Here is a 14,464-nt window from a genome sequence, read left to right as displayed (position 1 = left end):
GTGGCTTCTCAAAAAATACTAGACACAATGGTGACAGGTGCGAGACACACAGACACACGCTCAAGACACACACACATACACATCCCTTTCTGCTCCATGCTGTTTCCCCCTCTCCTTGGCCTCACCCTCAGGCTTCCGACACCTCCGCCTGATTGGCTGCATTACCCAGCAGCAGCCAATTAGGATGGAGGAAGCTGCCCAGTCCCCTAGCAACATCCCTGCTCGGGGAAATCCCGCGGCCCTCCAAGCCGGACAAGACACTGAGTCCAGAAATGAAATACCGGACACATACATGTCCAGTATTACCTCTAATGTTTTACTGGACAGAGTGTCCAAATACAAGACACTCCGGTTCAATACTAGACACCTGGCAACCCTATGAGTGAGACACCATTACTCTGTATTACAGCACCAACTTGCTGATATCGTGTTCTTGATGTGTGTGCTTTGATACTGTATCTGCAGTTTATCTGATATTGTTTTCATGGTTATACTGTAAAGAACATTGTAAGCGCTTAACAATTATCCCTATCTTTATTTTATGTTGCAACCTTTAGGCGCATGGTTTGCTGACTAGAATGCATGACTAACGAGCCGGGTCTGCCTTATTAAGTGTCCCAGATAACCAGGGAGGAGTGATGAGTGTTAGCGCTTTAGCTCCCTCTTTTGCGGCTGGAAATACAAAGTTCCTGTCACTGAGGTCCTCGTTTCTGTCTCAGTCCTGAGACCAAGGGCTTATTCTATATACACCAAAGTGGCCTTTCTCGAACACAAAGCCACAGAAATCCGGCAGATAAAGAATAAGGTCCTAAGAGCAAGAGAAGCTAAACCTCGAGACATCAATATTAGGTCATTCAGAGGGAGCAGTAGATAGCTCCAACATTCACTGCACCATACAGACAGGCACAGGCTCTGGCCGCCCAATATACAGACAGGCACAGGCTCTGGCCGCCCAACATACAGACAGGCACAGGCTCTGGCCGCCCAACATACTGACAGGCACAGGCTCTGGCCGCCCAACATACAGACAGGCACAGGCTCTGGCCGCCCAACATACTGACAGGCACAGGCTCTGGCCGCCCAACATACAGACAGGCACAGGCTCTGGCCGCCCAACATACTGACAGGCACAGGCTCTGGCCGCCCAACATACTGACAGGCACAGGCTCTGGCCGCCCAACATACAGACAGGCACAGGCTCTGGCCGCCCAACATACTGACAGGCACAGGCTCTGGCCGCCCAACATACAGACAGGCACAGGCTCTGGCCGCCCAACATACTGACAGGCACAGGCTCTGGCCGCCCAACATACAGACTGGCACAGGCTCTGGCCTCCCAACATACAGACAGGCACAATCTCTGGCCTCCCAACATACAGACAGGCACAGGCACAGGCTCTGGCCTCCCAACATACAGACAGGCACAGGCTCTGGCCGCCCAACATACAGACAGGCACAGGCTCTGGCCGCCCAACATACAGACAGGCACAGGCTCTGGCCGCCCAACATACAGACAGGCACAGGCTCTGGCCGCCCAACATACAGACAGGCACAGGCTCTGGCCGCCCAACATACTGACAGGCACAGGCTCTGGCCGCCCAACATACAGACAGGCACAGGCTCTGGCCGCCCAACATACTGACAGGCACAGGCTCTGGCCGCCCAACATACAGACAGGCACAGGCTCTGGCCGCCCAACATACTGACAGGCACAGGCTCTGGCCGCCCAACATACAGACAGGCACAGGCTCTGGCCGCCCAACATACAGACAGGCACAGACTCTGGCCGCCCAACATACTGACAGGCACAGACTCTGGCCGCCCAACATACTGACAGGCACAGGCTCTGGCCGCCCAACATACTGACAGGCACAGGCTCTGGCCGCCCAACATACAGACAGGCACAGGCTCTGGCCGCCCAACATACAGACAGGCACAGGCTCTGGCCGCCCAACATACAGACAGGCACAGGCTCTGGCCGCCCAACATACAGACAGGCACAGGCTCTGGCCGCCCAACATACTGACAGGCACAGGCTCTGGCCGCCCAACATACAGACAGGCACAGACTCTGGCCGCCCAACATACAGACAGGCACAGGCTCTGGCCGCCCAACATACTGACAGGCACAGGCTCTGGCCGCCCAACATACAGACAGGCACAGGCTCTGGCCGCCCAACATACTGACAGGCACAGGCTCTGGCCGCCCAACATACAGACAAGCACAGACTCTGGCCGCCCAACATACAGACAGGCACAGGCTCTGGCCGCCCAACATACTGACAGGCACAGGCTCTGGCCGCCCAATATACAGACAGGCACAGGCTCTGGCCGCCCAACATACTGACAGGCACAGGCTCTGGCCGCCCAACATACAGACAGGCACAGACTCTGGCCGCCCAACATACAGACAGGCACAGGCTCTGGCCGCCCAACATACTAAGCACAGGCTCTGGCCGCCCAACATACAGACAGGCACAGGCTCTGGCCGCCCAACATACTGACAGGCACAGGCTCTGGCCGCCCAACATACAGACAGGCACAGGCTCTGGCCGCCCAACATACAGACAGGCACAGGCTCTGGCCGCCCAACATACAGACAGGCACAGGCTCTGGCCGCCCAACATACTAAGCACAGGCTCTGGCCGCCCAACATACAGACAGGCACAGGCTCTGGCCGCCCAACATACAGACAGGCACAGGCTCTGGCTGCCCAACATACTGACAGGCACAGGCTCTGGCCGCCCAACATACAGACAGGCACAGGCTCTGGCCGCCCAACATACAGACAGGCACAGGAAAGATGAAGGAGAGGGGGTGAATAATAGGAACAATTAGAGGGAGGGTAGCATGAGGTACAAGAGTGAGAGGGTCTGTTGGTGCTTAAAATAGGTTTTGTACAGTAAAAGGGGAAAGGTACTCACAAATTCTTTTCTTTTCTTATGGACAGCATGTTCCAATGTGGTTGGACTCTCTGTACCTACGGCCTCTGTGAAATCTCCAAGCCCAATTTCCAGCATGTGCTTAGAACCTTCTTTCTTTTGCATCCCAAAAATATCTGGCATATCAGCCTCCCCCTTGTCACCTTTCACAAGTTCTGTGGACATAGCATGTTCAGGGGCATCTGCTTTTTCAGCTTCCAGGACGTCATCGTGGATTCCAAACTGCGTGGGGTCTGGCATGTCTCCCAATATTTTGGTGACTTTTATGTTTTTGGCCCCTTCCACTAAGCCCCCCCCGAAGACCGTGCTCCAAAGGATCTGAAAGATGCCCCATACTATAGTGAACACAAACTGGAACAAGCCCACAAAGAGCATCCAGAAAAATGAGAAAAAGACCTTCACTAGTTCCTTCAGGGTCATCTTTTTCACCTTCCGAAACTGTTTGCTGATGTTTTTCAAGGTGAGCATTTTTAGGAAATTGGAGGTGTTCTTTTTAAGTGCTGCACAAGCTACAATAAAAGCAGAAGCGGATTCTAATGACTGCTCTTCCTCGTCTTCTTCCCCGACTTCTATCATGTGGTGTGGCTCATCCTCTTCTTCCTCCTCGGGTCTGTCTGCCGTGTCTGATTCAGAGATCTGAGATGCCAACTGCATCTCAAAAATTGTGTCTTCGCAGAAGTTGACAAACAGTTCCATTTTCTCCTGCTCTCCCCCTTCATTGACCACATCAAATATGAACTGCCTCTTGGACTCCTTGACTTGCGGCTTCTCCCACTGTGTCCGGCTGGACTCACTGATCTCAAAATACACTCGCTCTATCCTCTTTGCGCCGCCCATAATCTCGATGCGGCCCAAGTATGGAGAAAAGTAACTCAGAACACTGTTTGCAGGATCTAACAGGCACCGAAGCCGGGAATCATGTGGCATGTGTTCTGAAAGATTAGTCAACAAAACTGCTACATTGAACCCAATGTCCTTTGCTGGTTCGTGAAATCTATCTACAAATTCAACGTAGTTAAACATGTCATTTTCATCTGCTTCTGCGCAGGAGAGTAGGAATTCAATTTCCGACTGCGCATATTGCTTCTGGCCTTCCATGGCCTTCTGGAACTCCTTTTTTGAGATGATTCCTTTCCCCTCAGGATCGTATTCTTTGAAGGTGTCTGAACTGGTGAGGTCTTTCAACTTCAGGAACATATCAAAGAACTTTAGGATCATCTCAACATTGCTAGAGGACTCTACAAGCGTATCCACCATTTGTTTTCCAATCGTCCCGTTCACTACATTCCCTGCAAATGTATAATAAAAAGGAAAAAGAATGATACAATGTACAAGAACTAATTAGAGAAAAAGTCCCCCTCCCCCCCTCTGAGATATATACAGTATTTTACAGCTGGGGATATATACACTGAATGCTGAGCATACTACAGATTGTATTCAGAATTGTCAGCTGGTGAATAGGAAATTAAAAATGCGAAGTATATGTAAATAATTTTAGTATCATGCTAATAAGCGAGGATTGAATTTATTCTGCTCTTCAGGGACAGCTGCCTAGAAATCTATAATTTGGTGCTCAGCAGTGTATGTTCGACTAGCAAAGAAGAAATGGTGTTACGAGAAATAATGTCCTAGCAATAATATCCCTTTGAAGGAGAGGACCTCAGTGAAAAAACAGTGCCAGATCCCTTGGTATTAAAAACTACACTGTAAGCTCACGGCTCCACTTCCCCCCTAGTAAAGCTCCTCCAATATTATCACCGTGGACAAGTACCCAGCGGCCCTCATTAGAGTGCTTGGTTACACGCAGTTGTAATGAGAGCTGTGCATCCATCCTCTGAAATAAGACTTTTCTCAACTCATATCCTCAGAAGGATAATCATTTTCCCTTTACACTTGTGTCATCAGTCAGTTGATACTAAAGCAAATTGCAATGTAGCACAACATTTCCCATACATCACTGGCAATGCCTGAACAGTCTATTACAACACAGTGTCACAGAATGTATTTACGCCCCATAGCAATGGCTGTGCAGAGCATTACAGGACGCCATGACACTGCAACAAAGGGTGCCAGATACAGACAGATGTGTGCACTGTACAAAGGATCCCACCTTCTAGAAGTGAGAGCAGCATGACCACCATATCCTGCAGCAGATCCAGCAGCTTCTTCAGCAACTCAATCTGACTAGAATCCTGGGAGATGAGAGCAGGGATCAGACCGTGGTTATAGAGCAGCTTGTCAGGGTTGCAGTCTTTGTCACTGCACTAACAGATACATATATACACACACGGGCCAGCGACAGGGGGGGGAGGGGGGGTAGATGGGACAAGTGTCCCGGGCCCCAGCTCTCCCCAGCTGCTGCCTGTCTCTCCTCACGCCGGTCATCTCTCTCCCGCCGGTGTGTGCCGGAAGCTGGGCCCAACGTCCGGCACACACTGGCTGGAGAGAGAGGCCCGGCGCAGGAAGAGACAGGGAGCAGCTGGGGAGAGATGCAGCATGGGCAACAACCAGAGGTAAGGGGTGTTTGGATCTGACGGGGGGGGGGGGGAAGGGAGGGGTGTTTTTGTCAGGGGGGATAAGTGTCGGTGTTTGTATCTGGAGGGAGTTGTGGTGTCTGTATTGGGGGGATCAATGGTGTCTGTATGTGGGGGGCTGTAGTGATGTCTGTATTTGGGGGTGTAGTGGTGTCCTTATTTGGGGGGGCTGTAGTGATGTCTGTATTTGGGGGTGTAGTGGTGTCCTTATTTGGGGGGATGTAATGTCTGTATTTGTGGGGGTGTAGTGGTATTTGTATTTGCGGGGGGTATAGTAGTTTGTGTATTTGGGGGGGTGTAGTAGTGTCTGTACTTTGGCGGAGGGGGGTGTAGTAGTGTCTGTATTTGGGGGGGTGTAGTAGTGTCTGTATTTGGGGGGGGGGGGGGTGTAGTAGTGTCTGTATTTGGGGGGGGGTGTAGTAGTGTCTGTATTTGGGGGGGGGGTGTAGTAGTGTCTGTATTTGGGGGGGTGGGGTGTAGTAGTGTCTGTATTTGGGGGGTGTAGTAGTGTCTGTATTTGGGGGGGTGTAGTAGTGTCTGTATTTGGGGGGTGTAGTAGTATCTGTATTTGGGGGGGTGTAGTAGTGTCTGTATTTGGGGGAGTGTAGTAGTATCTGTATTTGGGGAGGTGTAGTAGTGTCTGTATTTGGGGGGGGGGGGTAGTAGTGTCTGTATTTGGGGGGGTGTAGTAGTGTCTGTATTTGGGGGGGTGTAGTAGTGTCTGTATTTGGGGGGGTGTAGTGTCTGTATTTGGGGGGGTGTAGTAGTGTCTGTATTTGGGGAGGTGTAGTAGTGTCTGTATTTGGGGGGGTGTAGTAGTGTCTGTATTTGGGGGGGTGTAGTAGTGTCTGTATTTGGGGGGGGTATAGTAGTTTCTGTATTTGGGGGTGTGTAGTAGTGTCTGTACTTTGGCGGAGGGGGGTGTAGTAGTGTCTGTATTTGGGGGGTGTAGTAGTGTCTGTATTTGGGGGGGTGGGGTGTAGTAGTGTCTGTATTTGGGGGGGGGGTGTAGTAGTGTCTGTATTTGGGGGGGGGGTGTAGTAGTGTCTGTATTTGGGGTGGGTGGGGTGTAGTAGTGTCTGTATTTGGGGGGTGTAGTAGTGTCTGTATTTGGGGGGGTGTAGTAGTATCTGTATTTGGGGAGGTGTAGTAGTGTCTGTATTTGGGGGGGGTGTAGTAGTGTCTGTATTTGGGGGGGTGTAGTAGTATCTGTATTTGGGGGGGTGTAGTAGTGTCTGTATTTGGGGGAGTGTAGTAGTATCTGTATTTGGGGAGGTGTAGTAGTGTCTGTATTTGGGGGGGTGTAGTAGTGTCTGTATTTGGGGGGGTGTAGTAGTGTCTGTATTTGGGGGGGTGTAGTAGTGTCTGTATTTGGGGGGGGTGTAGTGTCTGTATTTGGGGGGGTGTAGTAGTGTCTGTATTTGGGGAGGTGTAGTAGTGTCTGTATTTGGGGGGGTGTAGTAGTGTCTGTATTTGGGGGGGTGTAGTAGTGTCTGTATTTGGGGAGGTGTAGTAGTGTCTGTATTTGGGGGGGTGTAGTAGTGTCTGTATTTGGGGGGGTGTAGTAGTGTCTGTATTTGGGGGGGTGTAGTAGTGCCTGTATTTGGGGGGGGTGTAGTAGTATCTGTATTTGGGGAGGTGTAGTAGTGTCTGTATTTGGGGGGGGTGTAGTGGTGTCTGTATTTCGGGAGGAGTAGCAGTGTTTGTATTGTGGGGGTAATTATTTTGTGTGTGTGTGTGTCCAGGGGAGGAGGGGGAAATGTGCGTGAGGAAAGGGGGGATCGAGGGAGCGGGACTGAGTGAGAGGGGGTAATTGAGTGATAGTGGAGGGGGGAGAGTGAGGAAGAGATGGGGAAGAGTGAGGAACAGGGAGGAGAGAAATACAGATGTGAAAGGGGAGGCCTCGCAAGTTTGTCGACATTGGGGGTAGGGGCCGCTGACACACATATATATATATGCAAATGCAAAGCCAGCAGTACAACCAACCTCACACTGATGATACCCATTAAGGTTGAAACATGTCTGTGAATGCTTTATCTGGCTTTGCATCTGATTCCCATGCTGTGTTTTAAAGCTGTGTTAACAGTGAGCATTAGCTTATATGGGCTCCATGGAACAATGTTTTTTCAGACAAAAGGTGACACATTGTGTGCTCATTTGCATGTCATTTCCCAGAATCCCTTGCTGCAGTGGAAGCACTGTATGCTTGTGGATAATGGTGAAAAGCAGGGTTGCAGACCTGTCTAAGACATGTGAATGTGCTCACAAGTGATCTTTTTATTTGCTATATATATATATACAGTGTTCGACAAACCTATACATTTGCTCGCCCCGGGTGAGTGGATTTTACCCCCGGGCGAGTAAATATTGGCCCAAGCAGCACACGTTTGGTACTAGGTGGCGAGTAGATTTTTTTGTGTGGCGAGTAGATTTTTTGGTGATTTGTCAACCACTGTATATATATATATAAAGCAGTCGTATTAGTTGTAACTCCTTCTGACGGTGCCAGCATTAGTTATTCACATGTGAGTAACAGGAGTTTTCTTTGGGTCATCAAAGTTGCACTGACCCGTATGCACTTAACCTTTTCTCTGCTGAAAGAGCTTGTTTTGCTCCAGAAGAAAATAGGTGAAGTTTTCAATCACTGAAAGTTAACTATGAACATAAAGACAAACACGGGACATAAAAGCCACAACTACGTCTGTCGGTGTGTGTGTGTGTGTGTGTGTGTGTGTATAACGTGCTTCAACCAGAGAATCTCTTTTATCTTATTGCCATGTAAGAGGGTCATTCAAGTTTGCTCACAACATGGAAGCCAGGGAGATGGTTTTCTCTTGCACTGTAATTAATTCGTTAATAAGTCACACATATTGGTCCCAATCAGCAGATTTCCTCTGAGCATCAAATGTATATTTCCAGAGACCGGCGAGAGTCAGGTAGTCAGTATTTAGGCAGGAAACCTTCTTACGTACAACTTTCCCGTCTAGTTACTATCATTAGATAACCGTGGAGTACACTCCAGCCTCCTTGTCGTACTATATGTATACACCAGAGGGACTGCATGGACATGTGGGATGGCGCTGTGTGTTTGTATTAGGGTGCTCACAGCCACAATGGGGGTTCTGCAGCTGTAACCCGTTCCATATTGGAGCAAATGAAACAGCACGAAGGCAGAGTGTACTTGAGAATATACCACAATAAATTCAGACATACTGAAGGTGTTCATTACCTGTGACAGCTTCATTTGCATGTTCGCAAAGACATGGAGGAAGCCTACCACAGCATCCCAGAGCCGGCTGTGTGCCAAGCTCTGCTGGTTCCCAATGCACGGACCCTACAAGAATAGGGAGACAGAGAGTGAGTGGGAAACAACAGAGAACAGAGCAGCAAGAGCAAGGTCCTACACTGGGATCTATCTGAAGCTCGGCATAGAGAGTAGCATGATGTCTTTCTCAGAAGTGGCCAAGAATGCAGATCTCGGCACAATCTTGTGTTTCAGTTGCTACCTGCCTCATAATTAACAGCAACAAGGTCGCATGGACAATTGAAAATGGACCAAACAAGTATCCCTTGTTGACTCTGTACTTTCATGACCGAAACTAAGCTCTACAAGTTGCTTCGGTCTTTAGGGCTATCGCTGTAAAAGAGGAAAGAACAAAGGGACAAAAGTGGAGTGCTTATTTTCATTTCCACACCAAACATCTTGATATCTTCAGTTTCATCGCTGTATGTTGTTTTGCAGGCGGCACAGGCTTAGGAATCCAACGTGAGACGGGTAGATTTGCTGCTGTGTGTTTCTGCTTCACATAATTGACATTTCTTTACCCATTTTATGTCTGGCATTCGGTATAAAATGCCCACTGTCAGAACCCCTCTTTTTACCCTTCTCGACCTTTCCGGGTTCTTCATAGTTCTGCCCTCTCCTGCAATCCTCATACCTCAATCAGATGCACATTTGTTGTTGGTTGCGATACCTTTTAGCGGATCAACATATGTACAGAGCTTTCGATAATTGAGGTTTGAACCTACGAGGTTTAGAGAGCACTGTACACTTTAATTTCATCTGTGAATAACCGTTATGTTGGTCCTCTAAAAGTTATCACAACCTACAATGAATATGCATATATTCAGGACCAATACAGCTAATAAAACTAGGGTCAGAAAAAAATATGTTTCTTTATTTTCCCCATATACGTCCCTAAATACAACTAATCTTCTCACCATGTTGAAATCTTCGTCTTTCTTCTTTGCTTTGGCAGAAACTTGTTACATTGATGTAATGCAGTATATACATGATCAGGCTTTTATTACAACACATTTATCTCTTGCACTGTCCTATTGTTAGATCAGAATACAGGCAAATACCAGGAAGTCTTCACAAAATGTAAGTTACTATGACATATAATTATATTTTATTTGTAAGGCGCCAACATATTCAGCACCACAGAACAATGTGGGAGGGAGGACAATAACATTGTGTGAGACATAGATGCACATAAACGGGTATATCAGACAAACTGAGACACTAGGAAGCAGGTAATGCCCAAGGGACATATCCCACTCCACCCCTTCCAATCTTATCCATTTAAAAGCAGAGTCGGTAGCTGTGGCGGAATAATGTGTCCCTGTGATGTGCAATGAGGTACAGTTATCTGGAGCCAGGACACAGACGTAGTCGCACTGTGAGCTGCTCCAGTGCAGATCGTACACATCAAGGACGCATCTGTCTTAGAATTCCATGAAAGCAAATCTCTGGCAGACAAGACACAGCTCTAATGTGTGTGCCAGGCCTCCCGGCTACAGATAAAACCCTGAGCAGCGTCCCACATTCACACAGCCAGAGATTCACAGGAAGCAAGTCAATATTTGTTTTATATTACACGGAGTGGGTAAAAAAAGAGGAAATGTCTATTCCAATCATTATTCAGTCTGTGCTATACAATACAGCTGGTAACGGGGATATACGTGTGATTAATAATCAGCCTCTATTATACCATCAAGTTAATAAGGGAATATACTGTACTGTATGTGTGATTAATAATCAGTCTGTATTATACTATCCAGTTAATAAGGGGATATAGGTGTGATTCCTGCATTTCCTTCAATATATTTAGGAGAAAATCCCCCAGAAATGATAGATGCCTACAAAATAGTCTGAATGTTTTATTCTCACTTGAATTTAAATAATTTGATCGCACATGCTGCAAACAATGACTTCTAAGAACAAACTTCCTCGCCATTAGAAATTCTTAATTCATGAAGCCTGACAAATACTTACAGATATTTTATTGCTAGAACAGAATAAAATGAAGTCCAATATAACAGCAACAAAATGTGTATGATAATGTATGGCTTTTTAAAAACGTGTCCCATTTTGTCTACACCTTGATAATGGACACAAGTATCGGAACCCATGTCCTGTCCACATTGCTTCTCTAATGGTCTAACATGAACCATTGTTGATTGAAAGACTTATACTGTAGTATCTGCTTAACAATGTAGTCAGAAAGCCACTGAATTGTACAGACCCTGTAAAGCATACTGTACATTCATGTGCAGACAGCCTGCAAGTTTCCCCCCCACTTCTTTTTATATGTAAAGCATGTGACAACGTATAATTCTACATTCGTCCCTACGCTAGCAATCGTTTGGTGCTCCTGTTATAAATCTGTATAAATCCTGATTGTGTGTCTAACTAAATGGCCGCCTTTCAGTTTCAATCAATCCTTCAGTCAGCGTAACTCAGCAGCTACAATTTATCCTGATATTACTAAGGTAACATTGCCTACTGTTACCGTTTACAGCTCAAACTGCTGGGAACATTGGCAACAAATTATTACAAACAGGAACGTGTTGCAAAGTTCTTACACTGCAGGGGAGGTGGCTAAAACCTGCTGTAGAAATCAAAGGATGCGTTAAAACTCAAAGATTTCACATGTTTTGCTACTTTAAATTAATTAAGAAAACAAAACAAATAGGCAAGCTGCAAAATCTCATAAAAAGTAGAACAATAGTCTTCTTACAGGTTCTACTGGCTCATTTGAATGCAGTTGTATTTGCACACACACCTGTACATGCAGAATGTAATATCATACCTGAATGTATTCTGTAAGCGAGTTAAATATTTGTTTGGTCACAGCCAGAGACTTGGAAAAGTTGTGCTGTCCGGATTCATCGATGACCTCCTTCCCTGAGTAATACCAGTAGAAGTCACTGATAGATTCCTGCAGGGCAAGCACAAGGAGCCACAGTTACATCACCAGCACATATACCTCTCACCACTGGGGGGAGCTGTCACAAGGAGGCAAGTGGGGTACGTGCTGCTCCGGCAGGCAGGGGATAGATAGGGGGTGGTAATAAACAAGGATAAAAGGGGCAATAATCAGCAAGTTTATCACAGTCGAAAGTAACAGTATATTTGATTTTGCAGATCTGGTCACATGACAGAGTAAATACAGTAATGCAATGCAGTTTCAAATGAGTTTTAATTCACTCGAGAGAACTGTGCCGCCATTTTTATTCCTTCCCAATATAACCATTTTAATGTTTTTGAATTCTTGCTGCACACCAACATATCCGACCTAGAAATGGAACATTTACCGCTGCTCCTTCAGTCCTAGGTAAGGCCGCGCTTATCGTGCCGGCGACAGCGTCGCAACGTCTCCCGAAATAAAATGCATTGTCGCTGCCGCCGCGTGCGCTTTTAGTAAGCGCGACGGCGACAAAGCGACGGAGCGACGCGATTTCTGGTAGCCGTAATTATTTGATTTTTCAGGGGCAGTCGCCTCATGTGACAGCCCCTAAACCAATCAGGAGCCTGGTCGCCCGCGATGCAGCCGCAAAGCGAAATACAACTTTCGCTTGCGGCGACGGGTGATGTCACGCGTCGCCATCGCCGGCACTACAGGCGCAGCCTTAGACCTGTATTTCAGCCAGAGTATCCAATGTAAATAGATGGACAAGGGCACACGGATTTGAATGAAAAAAATAATAGATTGTGCCATTAACACAACGTTTCGGCGCGATGGCCTTTCTCACGGAAAGTGGCCACTACAAAGGCCAGCGCGCCAAACGTTGTTTATGGCACAATACATTTTTTTTCTCATTCGAATCCGTGCGCCCTTGTCCATGTATTTACAAATGATTTACTTTCACCCCATACGTTATTATATGTGATTCGCTTGTTCCCTATTCTACAGTATGTTCCTAACACAGCTTAAAGCGGGTGACATGGAAGCTGCATTAATGAATATTCTCTGCATAAAGTAGTTTTTCTTGTTTCCTTTCCACTAAAAAAACTCATAAGCCAAATGGCAAATACAGACCCATGTTTCTACCGTTAACTGAAAACAATATCACATTTCTAATGCTAAACACTCGCAGATGTAAGATATCCCTCACTGCATTATACAGGGAGTCAAATTCCCATTGTATGCGCTGGGGCCAAGCAACAATAAGCCCATTGATTAAACATGCAGCAGCTTTAGCCGGCATTTCACTGTTCGGTTGCATGTGCTGCTCTTGCTGATTGCTTTTTGCTGGCTCCAGAAGGCATCAGTCAGATAACACAATGTGTTCTAGGTTTCTAGGTTTTCTATGTTTATTTTATTCAAATCATCTTAATGTACTGGTCAATGTTAAAATGAGAACGCGGTAGATCACCCATGGCTCAGAGGCAGACCGTATTGAAGATTACTGTCCTACCGGATTTTCAAGGATATTTTCTCAATGTGTTATGGGTATTTTCAATGCCAATGTGCGGATCAATCGCTGACATTATTATGCATGAGACGTGACAGACATCTCTGCAGTGGGAAGAAAAGTATGAGTTCCTTAGGGCTCATGTGCAATATCTGTGAAGAACGCGTGTGCTCCCCTGCACTAATGCAGCTCACTAATATATTCTCACATAAGGCTGACGTCTGGGTGGTAACCAAACGCCTGTGCTTTGTGTCTGGTGCAACCACATGTACTATCTTAACGTCTTAGCTAGTCCAGGCTTTCTTAACAACTCATGTGACGATGGTGACACTTATCCCAGAAGGGCGAATGTCTGCCTGCTCAATATTAATACATTATATTAACGCTGGTGGCTACCTGGAGGCGGAGAAGATAGTCCACGGTGCTAATGATAATGTTCACGGTGGTCGTATTACCCATCTGGGTTCGAAGGAAATTCTGAAAGTCTGAAAAAATAGATCAGGAAGGATATTTAGCGGTGAAATATTACGAGAGAGCACACCATGCCATTGTCAGTGTCCTGTGGTTAAAGTGATACCAATGTGAGATCTACTATACCTGCAGACTCTTTATAAAATAATGCACAGGCAGGCAGCATTAAACAAGTTACCTGCATGGCAGGCTCAGCATTGAACAAGTTACCTGCATGGCAGGCTCAGCATTGAACAAGTTACCTGCATGGCAGGCTCAGCATTGAACAAGTTACCTGCATGGCAGGCTCAGCATTGAACAAGTTACCTGCATGGCAGGCTCAGCATTGAACAAGTTACCTGCATGGCAGGCTCTGCATTGAACAAGTTACCTGCATGGCAGGCTCAGCATTGAACAAGTTACCTGCATGGCAGGCTCTGCATTGAACAAGTTACCTGCATGGCAGGCTCAGCATTGAACAAGTTACCTGCATGGCAGGCTCAGCATTGAACAAGTTACCTGCATGGCAGGCGTACCTAGCACAGAGGGGCAAATCATCAGACGCAGCAGTGGCACGTACTAGTTATTTCCCTCGTAGGACGAGATGATTTTGAATATATGCTTAGGGATCACTGAAGCTCTGAATGTCTCACAGCCCAGTTCTGCCCATATACTGCAGTTGCTGCAGATATTGCCCCTTAATGAGCTCCTGATATTTGAATGAAAATGAGTCGTGTGTGATGTATCGTGTACGATGAAACAAAGCATAACAATTGTGTGTACAATGCCGCAGGATATCTATGTAACTTGGGTTACCGTACAGTTGTGATTCAAGCTC

At 47.0% G+C, this 14,464-nt stretch overlaps 1 protein-coding gene across 10 annotated transcripts in view; it reads right to left on the bottom strand.

Moving 5' to 3' along the window:
- The window catches only part of RYR3 (ryanodine receptor 3), a 488,303-nt gene that overhangs the window by 27,528 nt on the left and 446,311 nt on the right, over window positions 1–14,464 (bottom strand). For all 10 annotated transcript variants that reach the window (XM_075613258.1, XM_075613259.1, XM_075613261.1 and 7 more), the window contains 5 exons: window positions 13,573–13,661; window positions 11,571–11,699; window positions 8,705–8,809; window positions 5,052–5,133; window positions 2,924–4,230 (listed from right to left, as the gene is read on the bottom strand). In XM_075613258.1, coding sequence (XP_075469373.1) covers window positions 2,924–4,230; window positions 5,052–5,133; window positions 8,705–8,809; window positions 11,571–11,699; window positions 13,573–13,661 — 1,712 coding nt within the window. The remainder of the gene's footprint in view (window positions 1–2,923; window positions 4,231–5,051; window positions 5,134–8,704; window positions 8,810–11,570; window positions 11,700–13,572; window positions 13,662–14,464) is intronic.

Source organism: Ascaphus truei, chromosome 9, assembly GCF_040206685.1.
Source record: "Ascaphus truei isolate aAscTru1 chromosome 9, aAscTru1.hap1, whole genome shotgun sequence".
NCBI classification, from domain to species: Eukaryota; Metazoa; Chordata; class Amphibia; order Anura; family Ascaphidae; genus Ascaphus; species Ascaphus truei.
This window is presented reverse-complemented; position numbering and strand designations above follow the sequence as displayed.